Source organism: Typopeltis vanoorti, chromosome 21 (assembly GCF_054136105.1).
Source record: "Typopeltis vanoorti isolate ZY-2024b chromosome 21, IOZ_Tvanoo_1.0, whole genome shotgun sequence".
NCBI classification, from domain to species: Eukaryota; Metazoa; Arthropoda; class Arachnida; order Uropygi; family Thelyphonidae; genus Typopeltis; species Typopeltis vanoorti.
The window spans coordinates 71,879,905-71,897,030 of NC_143569.1; the positions used below are offsets into that span (position 1 = coordinate 71,879,905).

The 17,126-nt window shown below is 35.3% G+C and overlaps 1 protein-coding gene across 1 annotated transcript in view; it reads right to left on the bottom strand.

Annotated features, from left to right (window-relative positions):
- The window catches only part of LOC150094964 (serine/threonine-protein kinase 26-like), a 330,587-nt gene that overhangs the window by 19,577 nt on the left and 293,884 nt on the right, over positions 1-17,126 (bottom strand). The window contains exon 10 of the mRNA XM_090411052.1: positions 8,143-8,345. Within this exon, the coding sequence (XP_090267178.1) occupies positions 8,143-8,345 (203 nt within the window). The remainder of the gene's footprint in view (positions 1-8,142; positions 8,346-17,126) is intronic.

Below are 17,126 nucleotides of genomic sequence, written 5' to 3' on the forward strand. Positions count from 1 at the left end.
ATGGTGTGTGTGTGTCTGAGAGAGGGAAGTGAGAATGGAATTTAGGTGACTAGTGAGAGATAATTATCCAAACAGGTAATGGAGGAGGGTGGGGGGGGGGTTCAGAATTTCAGAATGCTGAACCATGTGATAACATCAGAGGATCAATCCATAACAAAGCAACTGCATTGCCTTTTACCAGAGCAAGTGATCATGGCATGCAGTTGACCTGAAAGATAACTAAGCATGTGGAATTTTCAATTAGGAAGGGGTAATGTGGAAGCAGATGAATAATATCATTAAGCAGGAGCTGGGAAAAAGAAATGTTATTGATGGAATACAAAGAGAAATGTGATCAACAAGCTCATGAGCAGTACAAAGCACAGGCAAGAATGGTGATAAAAGGGCAAAATTCAATTATAATAAAAAATGGGTTTAAAAGACCAAAGGAAGTTTTTTGGGGTTCATGCTATGTCGTGTAGTAAAAGATGAATGATTATGGAAGGATAACTTTAATGAATGCAAGATGATAAAAAGGCGAAGAAAGAAGCAGAAATAGTCATCCTGTCAAATTGCTCACTCAGAAGTCTGAATGAGCACTTTATGAATATATCTAGGCAGAGATAATACAGTGTCTAATTGGATGGGAGTGTGTTGTAAATGTAGAGGTGCTCAAGATATTGCAAATCCTAATGTGAATACCACAATAGGATTAGATGAGAAATATGCTTGTATATTCTGAGAAAGTGCAAGAGAACTGGCAGTGTTTATGATAGAGTTGTCTAACTTAACTCACAGCACTGGCATGGTGCCAAAGGAGTGAAGGAAGACAAGACAGTATACCATTATATAGTGGAGACTTCAAAACATGACAGGTGACAAAATTACAGACCAATCAGTATCTTGGATGTGGTGGTTAAGATATTGGAAAAGTGAGTTTAATGCCAGAGTTCAGGAATGGGAGTGTATATAAAAATATGATATGCTATAAGGAAGGACAATACTGTTTTGTGAAGGGTAGGGTTTGTCTTAGTAATTTACTCACTTTCTATAATAATGTGACATCTGAATCATAAAGAAAATGGTTACATCATAATACTACTACTGGATTTTGTAAATGCATTTGACAGAATATCAAATGAACTCTATTATGCAAATTGGATGGATACGAAGCTTGTAACATGGAAAGAGGATGAGCACTGCCATACAGAGATATTGAAGAGAAGTATAGAGTGGAGCAGAATCAAGGCAAAGGCAGGTGACCATTGTGTCATGATTTTCAACTTTCACATATGCTTTTGAAGTGCAAAAGGATTTTTATCTATGAAAACCAAACTCTTTAGGAATATTGTATTACTTGTATAACTGCCTGACCTCATGCTATGAAAGAGGGTATACAATAATGCAGTTGTATTCTCATACAGTATATGAGAACCTACCTCTAAACCGAATGATGATCAAAACCACTGTCTGGCAAAAACTTCTACAGTTCCAATTAATAGTCTAACACCAAAGCAGCTTACTGTTAAGGACAAACCTAGTATATAACTGTGAAATATCAATGTTTCAGTTTCATTATTTCTTGTTGTTTTAAATTTACTTTAGAAGTACAAATAGATTTTTATTCTACAAAACCAAATTCTAATATGGTACAAGCACCAGGATTTTTGTATATTCAAATAATTATCACTGCAGTTACTAAAAATTAATGCAATCTGTAGCTGCACACTTCTTATTTTAGAAGTGGTTTATCAACTTTTTTTATGCTATCTTTCATCTTCTCATTCTCATATTGAAAGAAAGATCATATTTTTAAAAGACTGAATGAAACTGGGATAAGCAAGGAAACAAGAAGCAATAAGATCCTTTCAAGGTGAATTTACATAGAGATGGACTTAAACTAGAAATATGTATGGTAATAAAGCATGATGAGATTTCATGATGACTGGGGTATCACCATTAAACAAAGCCCCCCCCCCCCCCACTGTTTTCACCTGTGGTTTCACGCTTTGCCTTGGTTTGTAGGGGGACAAAGAGTGAAAATCAACTATTGGAACAAACTCAACATCAAGAATAACAAACCCAACATCAGAAGAACTTGAAGATAGGAACCATCATTATAAGGAATATTAATGGAAAGGAAACTGAACCATTTTCTTATGGCTCTACAGCCCAAAACAAGCCTAAGTCTCCTGGATTTTTTGCCTCCAACTCTGTCCATCCAAAACTTTACTTCTCCTATTTCCTATTTGGATACTGTAGTATGCTGTTGCTATCTTGACTAATGGTGTCTATCTATCTTGTTCTAGGTTTTCCTTTTGGTCTTTTACCAATAATTTTACTACTGATTGTTTACATAAGAATACTGTCATTTTCCGTATGAAAAACATGTCGCGCCCACTACAACTTATTTAACTTGATTACACTGGATATTGTAGGTTCTTCATAAAGTTGATATAACTCATGGTTGTATATCTGATTTTCCAGAGACCATTATCATTCACTGGTTCAAATATTTTTCTAAGGATTTTCCTTTCAAAAACTAAAATCAAATTCATCACTCTTGTTGTAAATATCCAGGTTTCACATCCATAGGTAACAACTAGAAGAATTATCAATTTATATCTTTTTACTTTAGTCTTCCAATAAGTATCTTTTGAACTAGTGATCTTACTAAATAATAATAAGTTATATTATCCTTGGAGCCTCCATAGCTCAGTCAGTCAGTATAGACAAACCCTTTGGTTGTCTATACTGACTGTTCCCCATGGGTTTGTCTATACAGTCAGTATAGACAAACCCATGGATTCGATTCCTGTCAGTGATGTGAGGAACCTTTATCTGACATCTTTTGACGAAAGGTGAGTTAGCCGGTCTCATACAGAGGTAGTGGGTTTTTCACCCGGAAACTCAGGTTTTTCATCCCTCAAAACAGACAAACTGGCCAGTAGAATACACAATTTACAGACAAGAATACTTAGAGGCATACGGATAACTGCTTTATCCTCGTATTACAGTTGGGAAGTCCAAGGCTACTTGGAAGGCTATGGGCATTTAAGTGCCTGTTAAAGCCACTGATGGGTGGATGGATCATTACCCTTAGATATTTAAATTGTTCCATTTTTTCAATTTCAAAGTTTACAATTTTCACATTTGTATCAGTCAACCAATTCTTTCAGATATTAATCATTATTTTGGTTTTTTGTTGATTATTTTTTTTAATCCTATCTCTTGTGCTGATTTTTCTAGTTTCAAAGGCATTTCTCTGCTTTCTGTTTGGTTCCTGACATAATGCTAATATCATCTGCATATGCTACAATCTGCACTGAATTGTGTATTCAAGTGTCTTTAGTATCTATTGGCAGCAATCAATAATGCATTCCAAAGCCAAGGTTAAAAAGCAATAGAACCAGACCATCTCCTTGTTTTAATCCTTGAGTTATTGGAAAGGGGATCTGCTAAATCACTTTTTATTTTAATCTGTGCTTCTGATTTTCTATTGTTAAACTTGTAAGTCTTAATAGTTTATCTGGTATTCTAAAGTGTATCATAATTTCATATCATTTTCCTCTGTTAATGCTATCATGTGCTTTTTGCAAATCAACAAAAATCTGATGAATATTTAGATCAAATTCCCAAAATTTCTCTAATAATTGTTTAACTATATGTATCTGATCAATTGTGGATTTGCCTTTCCTAAAACCTCTTTGGAAAACACCAATTATCTTTTCCATAAATGGGTTTAATCTGTTCTTCAAAACAGTGGTAAATATTTTGTATGCTGTACATAATAGAGAAATACCTCTATAACTTTCACAGACTGTTTTATCATTCTTACGTATCAGGCAGATCAGACTCTTTCTCCATTCTTTTGGCCATTCTCCATTCTATTCCTGGAGATTTGTTGTTTCCTAGTGAATGTATTATATCATTAAGTTCTTGCTTTGATGGTAGCTCTATAGAATCATCCTCTTCAATAGCAGTTGGTATATAATTTTGAGTTGCAGAGTTAACATTTTTATTTAACAATTCATGGAAATATTATCTCCATTCTGTTTTTACTCTCTCTTTGTTTTCTTTGATGAACATCTTTCCTTGTCCATCTGTGCATATATAATCTAGTCTTGGCTTATATTTTTTAATTTGCTTAATTGTATTATAAGCTTGTCTAAGATTGCCTTTGTTCTTCATTTCTTGTTCTACTCTCATTCAGGGCTTGTCTTTTCTTCCTTCTATAATCCTAGTTGGTCGGTCTTACAAATTTTTATATGCTTTATTTCTTTTTCATGACTGCTAAAGCAGATTCTTCATCAAACCAATCTCTTTTTTCTTTTGCTTATTTTCATATCCCAGAGTTTCTTCCACAGTATTCAGAATCCAATGTTTAATGCATGTTCAGCTTCTTTCTACATTCTGTTTTATATCTATATTTTTGGCTCTATTTTTTTTCTTTAATTTTGTTATAGAAGTTGGTTTTAACTTAAATTTTTTTCAGCTTCTGCAAGTTAAACTTAGTGCTCTTCCATATCTTTTGTGTTTCTTCACTGAGATTCTGTTCCTATATTTATGACAATAATGATAACATTCAACACTAAATCTGAAGATAAACTTCTTGATTGGAATGCAATTTTGAGTACTTCTTGATTGGAATGCAATTTTGAGTAGGGTTCTGTGGGTAAACTTCAAAATGAGGAAATGAATAATGAAACTTATTTGCACTTATTCGCACAAATTTATTTGCACAAATTCCTCAGAGAAGGTTCTACTGAGGAATTTTTCAAGTCATTAGAGCAGTCAGCTGATATAAAGAAAATGAAAAAAAAAAAAAAAAAAGTGGTCCTTGTTAGAGATCTAAACAGTAGAGTATTAAATGTATCTCAATAGGCATATAGAAATGTTTGGGAAAATCTAGAGAAGAGCAAGGTTAAAAATAATGGTAAGTATCTGCTGGACTTTTACTGAAGATATGGGCTAGTCATTACTAACACCACATCGTAACATAAAGATGTGCACAAGTTCATGTGGAGATAAGACACAAGAAATAAGAAAGCCTCATTGACTATGCTACTGTTGATAGTGATATCTTCATGCTGGTTCAGGATACAAGAGTGCACTGAGGATTTGAAATTAGAATTGACCATCAATTAGTTTTAAGTAGGATAAAATATGAATATCACACTGAAAAGAATGGTATGTAAGAAAGTTTTAAAATAATTAAAGCTGAGCAGCTTTTACTGCTAAACTGTAGACTCAAAAGATACAAACATTAGTGAAGAAAAAGTGAAACAGTTCAACAAGAAGAACCAAAATTTATAGTCTCCATGGCAAACACTGAAGTAAACTTTCACTGATTCATCTAGAGAAACATGTGGTCAAGTTGTTGGCAAGGAGAGAAAAATAAGAACACCATAGTGGACATAAGAAGTTAAAGAAGTAACCCTGGCAAAGAATACTGTAAGTTCCTAGAAAATAAGTAGACAGTTGCTCTAAAAGAAGACAGAGAAAAATGTAAGAGAGCTAAGTTTTGTGTAAAAGTAGCTAAACATAAGTAGTGGGAAGATTTTTGGTAAGAATATAGAGGATAAATGTCAGGAAGGTAGTAAAATGTTACAGAGGACATTGAAAATGCTTTGACATGGAGGAAAGAGTACTGTACAAGAAATCAATGATGATAAACACGAGTACATATCAATCTTTGAGGTAGAAAAAGCCATCAAAAACTTGAAATGTGGAAAAAGGCAGCTGGAGTAGATGGCATTCAACCAGAAATGCTCAAATATGAAAATATAAACGTTTTTTCAGTTGCTACACTGCATAATTCAGAGAGCCTGGTCAGAAGGTCAAATTCCAGATGATTGAAGTAGAGCTCTCATAGTTCCCATCTCTCTCTCTCTCTCTATATATATATATAAAATTAGTTTGAATGACTATATACTGAGAATGAAAAAGAACAAGGTTTAATGTTAAGATACTACTAGTTTTTGTTGAATAAATCAACTTCTTCAGGTATCACAGGAAAAGAATTATATAAAATAACAGAGACATGATAAAATCACATCAACAGATCTAGTATAAAAGACAATAGTACGGTTGTCTTTTATACTAGATCTGTTGATCTAGTATAAAAGACATATAAAAGAGTAAATATGAACGATTATATATATATATATATATATATATATATATATATATATATATATATATATATATATATATATATATATATATATATATAAAAGGGAATAAAACTGGATGTGAGAATTAGAGAAGATTTCCTCTACTAAGTGTTCAAGTAAGATTTATGCAAGTATTCTTAAAAAGTGGCTGAGAAAAATTGTGGAACAGAAACTTGAAGAAGAACAAAATGGATTCAGATCAAATAGAAGTTGTCAAGATCAGATTTTTGCACTTCATGACAAATTGTCGAGAAACCATTGGGATATGACAAGGATCTGTGCTTAAGTTTTGTAATTCTGGAAAAGGAATATCAATAGTGCTCAGAGAAAACTTTCAAAATTTCTACAATTATATGGAGTAAATGGAGCATTATACAGTGCAATAATACATAGTATACCTTTAAGTTATAAGTCAGTGGTTAGAACTGAAGGAAATATAGGAAGAGGGTTTAATGTAAAATCAAGTAAGTAAGAAAGTGGCATTAAATCTAATATTAGAATTGAAGATATTAAACTTAGCTCTTTGCTTTAAGTGAATGATGTTGTGCTCCTAAACATTGGTAGAGCATTAGGCTTTTAACCTAAGGGTCCAGGGTTCATGTCCCTGTTCGCGCGAAGGTTTATATTTTAGCCAGCCTGGCTGGCCGAGTGGTTAGCATATCCGCTCACCAGCCAAAAGACTGCGGGTTCGAATCTCGCCGTGGGCATGGATAGTTGTGATTGTCTGTGGAAATACCAGTGGTGGTGGTAGTCGGCGGTAGATGCTGTTGGTGTAGTTGTGGTCAGTTGGTGGATTGAGTGGTGGAGACAGCTGTAGAGCAAGTGCCCTCCCTCAATGAGTCCTTGGACTCCCTGGCGGTGTCAAATAATAATAATAAACATATCCAGTGCAAGTCTCCAGGATTCTCTGACTATACTGAATAACAGCTATAACAAATTTGGCATGAAAATCAGCAATAAAAAGACCAAATCTAGGAAAATATGCAGAAACATAGAAAACTTCATTTGCATTCTCAATGGAGAACTTATTGAGCAAGTAAAATATTTCAGCTATTTAGCATAGTTTTTAATGAAGATGGCAAATTAAATTTGGAAATAGACAACATAATAAGCAAAACTGGTATGGTGGGGAACCAGCTGAATAAATTTATAAGGAATAAGAGAGAAATTAGCCAAAATACTAAACTATCAAAATACAAGATAGTGTTCAAACCAGTTTTAACTTATGAAACTGAGAGATGGGTTGGATATAAAACACCTAATCAAAGAACTGGAAACAGTCATGATAGTTCTGAGAAAGATTAGGGGCAAACAGATTAGGTGATTTGATTCTGTCTGAAGTGCCTTAGAGGAACAAAATATTAAATATGACAATATTAGAGTGCCGACAGGTAATTTGGAAGAAAATTGTTTGTTGATAGGAGATTAATAAGAATGTATACTTAATCACGTAGTGCTGTCATAGTAGCCTGAGCATCCCTTGAAGGTACATATCAGGAAATTGATATTGATGGAATGCTTCACTGAAATTATATCCAAAGCAACTAAAGCCATGAGATAACAGCAATATGTCCATTAATTGGATTTTTTCCATAGATGATGAAAAAGGCAAGTTGCTAGAAGAAAAAATCCTGTCACCTCTGTATGAGACTGGCTAACTAGATTTAAACCCAAGGTTTCCAAAATTGAAGAGAAATGCTGGGATGTCCTTGCAATAACTACAGGTGTGCTACTATGGCAAGTGGATTATGTTAATAGAATAAATTTAAGGAGAGGATATAATAGACACAAAGGAGTAATAGCTACAGTGGATCTCTAAGAGATTACAGATTTAGTGGGATGCAAACAGTACAAACATAGCAATATTAAAGAAAATCATATTAAAAAATGAAATAATCGTCATCATATACCTATAAAAACTGTGAATGTGATCTTGTTTCAATCCAGAAACCTAAGGAATATTCACATAATTATATATTGTGCATACCTAGCCATTCTTTCAATAGCATCCTGTAGCCTATGGGAACTAACTGATGGTAATAAACGATGGAAGATCTCTTTAACTAGCATATCACTAATTCCAGGATATGATCTTTCTGCTAATTCAAATGCATTATGTAGTTCCTCTATCACATCAGCTCTAGGGCCAGTATCAGGACCTTTGAAATTGTTTTTATGTTTCTTTTGAAGCTGGAAAATATAAATAAAAAAAAATGAGCCACATCAAAAGCCATATCCTTTTGTCTGTAGCAATTATAAGGATAATCCAACAGTTTTAAAAATTTACGAGTTTATAGTATATTTTCTTCTCTACTGTGTCATAATAAATAATCACATCTGTTCTGAATACAAAATTATAGAGCCTATTCTTGTGGACAAAACAATACAATTCATGATGAATATAAGTTTTTTTTCTTTCTTTCTTTCTTTTTTAACTGTTTAGAATGAATGGACAAATTAATTTAATCTGAGAACTTTAAACTAAAGTAAAAGTTTGGAGATTAATATATATATATATATATATATATATATATATATATTATATTATATATGGGTCTCTTTTTATGCGGTAGATACGTTCCACAGAAAACTGCATATAAAAAATCGCACAAAAAAAGACCTAACTTACAAAATCACTTTCATCACCAAAAGAGATAGTCAGCACATCAGATCTGTATGGTAAAGCAATGGTTCTTCACAAACAGAATTAGCTTCACTCTCGTTCTGCGCTGATTTTTTTCTTCTGACAATATAATCAGTGATTAAAATTTGCAATGATGATTTTACTAATTTTTTATACAGCAGACATACAGTTCTTCAGCTCACATTGGAATTTAAAGGTGTATTCAGAATTTGTGTCATTAACAAGAAAATGATTTTCCAATTTATTGCACAGTTCCAAGACCTTCTTGAATTATATTTGCAGTGAGAGAGAGACAGGTTTTTCTTCCGCTTCACTATTGTTTTCTGGATCTTCGACGATATCTAAAGTTAATCGATATCCAACAATCGATATTTTGGCTAAATGTATCAAAACCTTCTCCACCAATTTCATAATGCCAAAGTAATGATTTCAGCTGATAATGTAGATGTCTGAATGGTTGCACTGTTTGCAATACATCCAGACTAAGCTGCTTTCCAGCAGGCATTTAAAGTTTATGGTCTTATTTCAGTGATAGCAGATGCAACATGATTTAAACAGTCCAAAACAAAATTTTTTCCAAACGTCAGTTACTGTTAATGATTCATTTTCTTGTTTATCCAATATAAATTGAAAAGTGTGCTTAACATAATATTTTTTAAAAGTAGCAATTATGCCTTGATCTAATGGCTGAGTGATGCTTGTTGTATTGAGTGGAAAAAAAACACTACCTGCACATTTGGATGTTCTAAATGCAGATGACTTCGTGCATTGTCAACAATTAATAAAACTTTAAAATTGAGAGCTTTTTGCTTCATATATGTTTCCACTCCTGGTACAAAGCAATTGTTGAACCATTCAGTAAATACAGTAGTTGTTACCCAGGCCTTTGTATTAGCCATCCAATGTACTGGCAGCTGTTTTAGATCTTTGCCTTTTAGAGTACGTGGTCTTAGAGATCGATTTACTAGGAGGGGTTTCAACATTTGATCTCCTGATGCATTGCTACAAAATAACAACTTTACTCAATTTTAGACAGGCTTATACGTTGGTTATGCATTATTAAAACACTTAAAGAATTGAACGTAGTTAAGAATACAAATTAAATTATACTTTAATTAATATTTCCGATATTTCGGCAACATCACGTTGCCATCTTCTAAAGGAATTTACAAAAAAAGGCACGTGCACATAGGCACTACAACACAGTAACTGAGAATGAAGAGATGAAGCTATTGTTCTCCTAAAAGTCCTGATGGTGCCCTCTAGCGGGCTAAGTAGGTGCTCTTGGCTGTTGGGCTGAAGGTCTGCTGATGTAAGCCTCCCAAATTTGGGGCAGTCGCATACAACCAAATTTGTTGAGGTTTGGAGAGTTTCTTAGGGCTGAGGCCGATTCCATAAATAGTCTTTTGAATTTGTATTTGCTACGGTGTATTACTGTAGCTTTCTTCCACCGTATTCTGTGGCGTGTATCCAGAGCATGGTCTGCAAGACCAGAATGGCTATACTTGTGAAAACGGATGTAGTCCTTGTGTTCAGAAATTCTGATATTCGCTGTCCTGCCTGTTTGGCCAAAGTAAGACAACTGCAAGGGACCTGGTATACACCAGGTAGGTCTAGGGGAAGTGGTTGGTCTTTAGTGTCTTACTTTGGCCAAACAGGCAGGACAGCGAATATCAGAATTTCTGAACACAAGGACTACATCCGTTTTCACAAGTACAGCCATTCTGGTCTTGCAGACCATGCTCTGGATACATGCCACAGAATACGGTAGAAGAAAGCTACAGTAATACACTGTAGCAAATACAAATTCAAAAGACTATTTATAGAATCGGCCTCAGTCCTAAGAAACTCTCCAAACCTCAACAAATTTGGTGGTATGCGACTGCCCCAAATTTGGGAGGCTTACATCAGCAGACCTTCAGCCCAACGGCCAAGAACACCTACTTAGCCTGCTAGAGGGCACCATCAGGACTTTTAGGAGAACAATAGCTTCATCTCTTCATTCTCAGTTACTGTGTTGTAGTGCACGTGTTGTAAGAAGATGGCAACGTGACATTGCCGAAATATCGGAAATATTAATTAAAGTATAATTTAATTTGTGTTCTTAACTACGTTGTTCAATTCCTTAAGTGTTTTAATAATATTCAATCTTTGCCTGCTTTAAACCCATTTGCTTTTTTCTCAGACTTTGTGATGTAAGTTCAACTAGGCATTTTCTTCCAAAACAATCCTGTTTCATCAGCGTTAAACACTTGATCAGGACAATATCCACCATCTTCAATAATTTTGGCTAACTTCTCTGGAAAATTTTGGCTGCTTTTTCATTTGCTGCTGCAACCTCGCCTGTAATCTTCACATTATGAAGTGCATCCCTTTTTACAAACCTGGTTAGCCATCCTTTGCTAGCCAAAAATTCTTTATCAGCCTGGGAAGCGGAAGTAGATGGCCCCAATTGCTTTATCTGTTCATAAAACCAAAGAGTTTTTTGTTTAATTAAATAACTTATAGGAATTCTTCTTTGAGTTAATTCTTCAATCCAAATTACAAGCGCGTGTTCTGTTTTTTCTAATAAAGCATCTCTTGAGTACGATGATAATTTAGCACTTAGTTTTGTGCCAGAAATTACAGATTTTCTTATTGCGACTTCATTCTTTTTAATTGCTCTTATAGTAGATTAGCCTAAATTAAAATGTTTACCAATCGCCGTAGATCCCTCTGCTTTTGCTAAGCGATCTAAAATTACAATTTTCATTTCCAAAGAAATTGCTTTTTTTCTCCATTGGGACAAATTAAATCTTTAAAATAAAAATTAGCAAAATTTAGGCTTATGATAATGAAAAGACAAACACTTACTCACATGCAACATTAAACTATGGACACTCACTGCTTGCATGTTACTCACATTACGCCAGAATGTGCTGCAACATGCTGGTCATTATGTACAACGGGGAAACCCCGAATTTGCATGAAATATTACAAGGCAGAAGAATGGGACATTCTAATGGAACTTTCACTGAGCATAAAGAACTGTTTATGAAGGAAGATCTTTAAGTAATTGCGATGTCAGTACTCTTGTGGCATGGAATAAGTAGCTGTATGAACATATGCAATGAACTATTATTTTAGTAGTGTAGAATATGTTAAAAGTTGAGCCTCAAACTGTCCGAGAGCATCCTTCAATTTACATTAGTGCAATGTTTAAGTCCTATAAAAGCCTAGAATCAAGATTTAGAGAAACTAGGAAAGTGTAGTTATATCTAATTGATGTTTAGACTGTATATGCATTTCTCAGTTATAATAAATAGCATGTAAACAACATGCTGATCTCATATCTGTCAATACACTATCTCCAAAAAAAAAAAAAAAAAATGCGAGGCTGTGTGCTAGTAATAAGTTGTCACGACTGATATAATGATGTAATAAGATAAAGAGATCTCTGATTAAGGTCTTGAATCCCTGCATTGTCGTTAATCTATACCCCAATCCCTCACTCTAAAAAGTGCAGTCTGGCTAGAGCAGTCGAAAAAAATATAAATTTTTCTAGACTGTAGTGTGAGAGATTGGATAGATTGTAAACATATAGCGGGCAGCAATCAAAAATAAAGCTGACCATATGTGCGATAGAGATTAAAGCAAGGCATAGTACATATGCATATATAATACATAATAGAAAAAATAAAACTTATAAGTCTGTAAAAGTGTTGGAAAGAGCTCTGGAAAAGATAAGTGCTATTTTAAGTAATAATTAGCAATATTTCATGAATTTTAGTGTTGTACTATTTATGTTTGATAATGAAGTGTGTTTGTGTGATTTTTGGCATGCCTGCTGCTGCAGGATTTATTAGTTGAAACTGTCTTCTTTAAATAGAACATAATGGAGGTACTTGCAAGGTCAACCATATGGACGTTTAACAGTGTGACTAGGTGAGCACCACAAAAATCAAGTGGCACCGATGACATTGACTTTTCAAAAATAATTCAATGTCATGAGTGTAATATGTATGCATGGCAGAGTGCAAGTGATATGTTTGTAGGGAGAGAGAGAGAGAGAGAGAGAATGAACGGGAGACGAGAGAAAGTAAAGATGTGTAGGAAGAGTGATATATATTGATCTAAGTGCACATAAGGAGCATGTGGGCGAATAATGGGAGGTTACTGAGAAGAGTGAAAGATAACAGAGTAGTGGAAAAGGTTGTCAGTGTGTTGCTGAGGTATGAGTTCAGACAGAGAGCCAACATCATGAATGACATGCTGGCAGAGCAGTGTGAGAAGAAGGGAGTACAGTATATGAATGTATGGCATGTGTTTGAGGGAAGAATGGAATTATACAGACATGATGGTTTGCATATGAATGGCTTTGGAGTGAATGCACTGGAGAAAGTGATGCTAGATAGAACTATAGTGTGTAATGTGTGCAAGAGATCAGAAGCAACAGATGAAGTGAAAAATCAGGAGAGCGGTATTGAAGAGACTTGCTTGGCAGTGGAAACAATAGTAGTGTGAGAGATGAAGAGAGAATGGGAATGCAATAGGAACAGGGAGATATGGCATAGGGAGAGTGTTGTTGAAAGTGGCAGCGAATGTGCATGAAGATGGAGTATATTTGCAATATGGATGGGGAAATGAGACTGAGCAGATATATGTGGTAAGTGGTGATTGGGCAAGGGTAGGTGTGGTGGGGAAATCACAACTAACGAGTGGCTTGGATAGGGCTAGTTATAGACCTAAAAATGAGCTATGGTGTTTGTTTACAAATGCCAGAAGTATCGGAAATAAGGGATATGAAATCGTTTCACTGATTGAGTTTATTTGCCCTAAAATCATTGGAATAAGTGAAACATGACTGAATGAAGATGATATTCTAACGGGAATAAAAATGAAAGTATATAGCATTTTTCATGAGAATAGAAAGGACAAGAAGGAAGGGGGGGAAGTGCTGCTGATGATAGCAGGGGAAATAGTGGCAATAGTTATGAGGCAGTAGACAGTATGGTGTAACTTGGAAGTTGACAGGAAGACAAATTTAGTTGGAGGTTACTATAGGCAAGAGAATGTGGATGGAGGTAATGAAGAATATATAAACAACTTGGATTAGTGAACAAAGGAAGGGTAATTATTATGGATGATTTTAATTATGGCAGTATAGATTGGAATGAAGGGATAGGATTTGGGAATAAGGAAAATGAATTTTTCGAGTTCTTGAGAGATAACTTTCTCAGGCAGCATGTAAAGGATGGCACACGAGGATTGAGAGTTTTAAATGTGACCATTTCATCAGAGGACATAATTATGAGTGGGATTTCACACTTTCCTCCAGTTGATGAGAATGATCATGAAGTGATCACCTGGGTTGTAGCTAGCCATATGCAGACTTCTGTGAGGAAAGGATATGTGGAATTACAAGGCTAGTGATTATAACAAGCTTAGGAGACAGCTTGGAGCTATAGCATGGAATGAAGAGTTGAGCAGTAAGGAAATAAATGCTGCTTGGGAACTGACAAAGGAATATATAACACCACCAATGTGTGAATGTATTCTGAAAGTAAAAGGCTGAATGAGGTAGGTGTAAAATGGATGGATGAATGAGAGGCTTAAGCATGAAATATGGAAGAAGGTACTTTGAAGACAGGACAGGATGAATGATGGTAATAATCAGTTATATGAATATAAAGAACAAACCAGGAGAGTAACTCAGTTAGTAAGGAAAACAAAAGTGCAGTATGAGCAGAAATTGGCAAATCAGGCAAAGAAAAACCCTAGAGAGTTTTTTTAGATATGTGACAAGTAGAAGGAAGAATTACAAAGTAAGATGATGTTACTGGACAAAAATGGTAAAATGGTAACTGTTGCAAAAGATATTGTTGAGGTATCAGTGATCATTTTATAGGGGTGTTTCATCCAGAGGAACTTAAGTGTAGAGGACACAGGAGAGGTTGGTTTAATTGTAGGTGAGCAGGAAGTTTTTGAGGAAATAAATAACCTTGATGTCAATAAGATGATAGGATTTGATGACATCAGTATGCATCTTAAGGGAATGTTCCAGAGAATTGGCATGCTTGTTTAATAAGTCTTACAATAGCACAGGTTCCAAGGGAGTGAAAAAAAGGTAAGACTGTTCCACTGCATAAAAGTGGTGATAACGCTGTGGCTTCAAATTATAAGCCAATCTGTATATCTGGAGTTGTGGTGAAAGTACTAGAGAGAGAGAGAGAGAGATTGGTGAGAAGTAGGATACAGAAATGGGTTGAAAACAGCAGTATTCTCTGTGATTATCAGCACAGGTTTGTTAAAGGGAGGTCATGTTTTACTAACTTATGTACTATAACAGATGTTATAGTACATAAGGTGACAGATGTCTTGGACAAGGGAGATGCATATACAGTGGTATACTTAGATTTTGCAAAGCTTTTGATAGATGACTACACGACAAGCTGTTAAGTAAATTGAAGCAAATGGGATTGGATAACATACTTCTGAGTTGGATCGATGGTTGTCAGATAGGTATCAGGAAAGTTGTGTATGGGGTGCAGCAGTATCCCCAAAGAGGAAGGTCACTAGTGTTGTGCAGCAGGCATCAATTCTGGGACCACTGTTGTTCAACTTATATATTAATTATATTGGAAATGGGTTTTACTGGTGATTGCAGCTGTTTGCAGATGATGCAAAACTGGGAAATACAGAGTCAAGCAGATGTCATGGCCTTACAGGGGGACTTGAATAGATTGCATGAATGGGCATTTAAGTGAAAGTTTCAGTTCAATGTTGCAAAGTGCAAGGTTTTGAGATTTGGTAAGCAATGATGGGGAAACTTTAAAGGAACTAGAGGAAATGAGAGATCTGGGATTGGTGGTGGACAAAGACCTTAAATTCAGGGGCAATATTGCACAAGTTGTGAAGACATCACATCAAATAATGGCAATGATGCAGATAACACTGACATGCAGAAATAGAGGGGTTATGATTCCGTTGTATAAGGCCTTGATCAGACCTCATATGGATTATTGGGATCAGATTTGGTCGCTGGTTTTTATGGTAACAAGAATATGTTGGAAAGGGTCCAGTGAAGATTCACAAGGTGGTCAGTGGTCTTTTGAATGTGGAGTACGAGGACAGATTGAGAGAATGTAAATTGCAAAGCCTCATGAATAGGAGGAAGAGGAAGGGGGGGGATATAATTGAGGCATATAAGTTAGTCAGGGTTTTTATCAGGTTGACATGGAAGAGATTTTTCATAGAATGGGAGAGGGGGTAGAACAAGAGGCCATCACTGGAAACTGTATAAGGAGGGTGTGAGCAGAGGAGTGAGGAGAAGGTTCTTTGCATGGAGAGTGGTTGGTGAGTGGAATGCATTGCTTGAGTGTGTTGTGAATGCAGACATATTGAATCAGTTTAAGGCACGACTGGATGATCAATGTATGCAACTCCCATAACTCCCACAATAAGTGTTTGACTCCATGGTGGTAACATGTTAATAATAATAATAATTTCAGTCAATGAGTGCTCACTTTGCTAAGATATATCAACCAGTTGTATGTAACATGGTGCACAGTGCTACTGTTACACTGAATGAAGAGCAAGAGGTTCATGAAAATGAGGTTGAAGAGCTGTTGCATAACCTGGATAAGAATTTGTCTACTGGGACAGATGGAATATCAGCCCGTTTGCTAAAGGAATGTTCAGCTAAATTGACTAGGCCTTTCACATGTTTGCATAACTTGAGTCTCCTCAGGAATGGAAGGAATGTATGATAGTTCCATTGTACAAGGTGGTGCATAAACTGATGTGCCTCTGGTGTGGTAGTGAAGATTTTAGAGAGGTTGGTAATAACTCATACAGAAATGGGTAGATAAACAAGCTATACTCTGCAAGGAGTAGCATGGGTTTACTAAAGGAAGGTCATGTTTTAGAAATTTGCTCATATTTTACAACAATGTTACGGCTGAGTTGGAAAGGATAAATGGATACACTATGATAATGTTGGATAAGATACCACATGAAAGGCTGTTGCATAAACTGAAGAATATGGTATTGGAATAAAAACTCTTGACTTGGACCAGGGGACGGTTGACAGATAGACATCATAAAGTGGTATACAGTGGGTGTGAATCTGCAGATTTAAGGTGACTAGTGATGTACCTCAGGGTTCAGTCCTTGGGCCATTATTGTTCAATCTGTACATTAATGACATCAGGCAGGGTCTAACATCAGGTGTGCAATTGTTTGTTGATGATGTGAAGATAGGCAGAGCAATCAGGGATACTACTGATATTCAGCACTTACAAAATGATTTGAATAGGCTGGAATTTCGGCAAATGAAAATGGCTGTC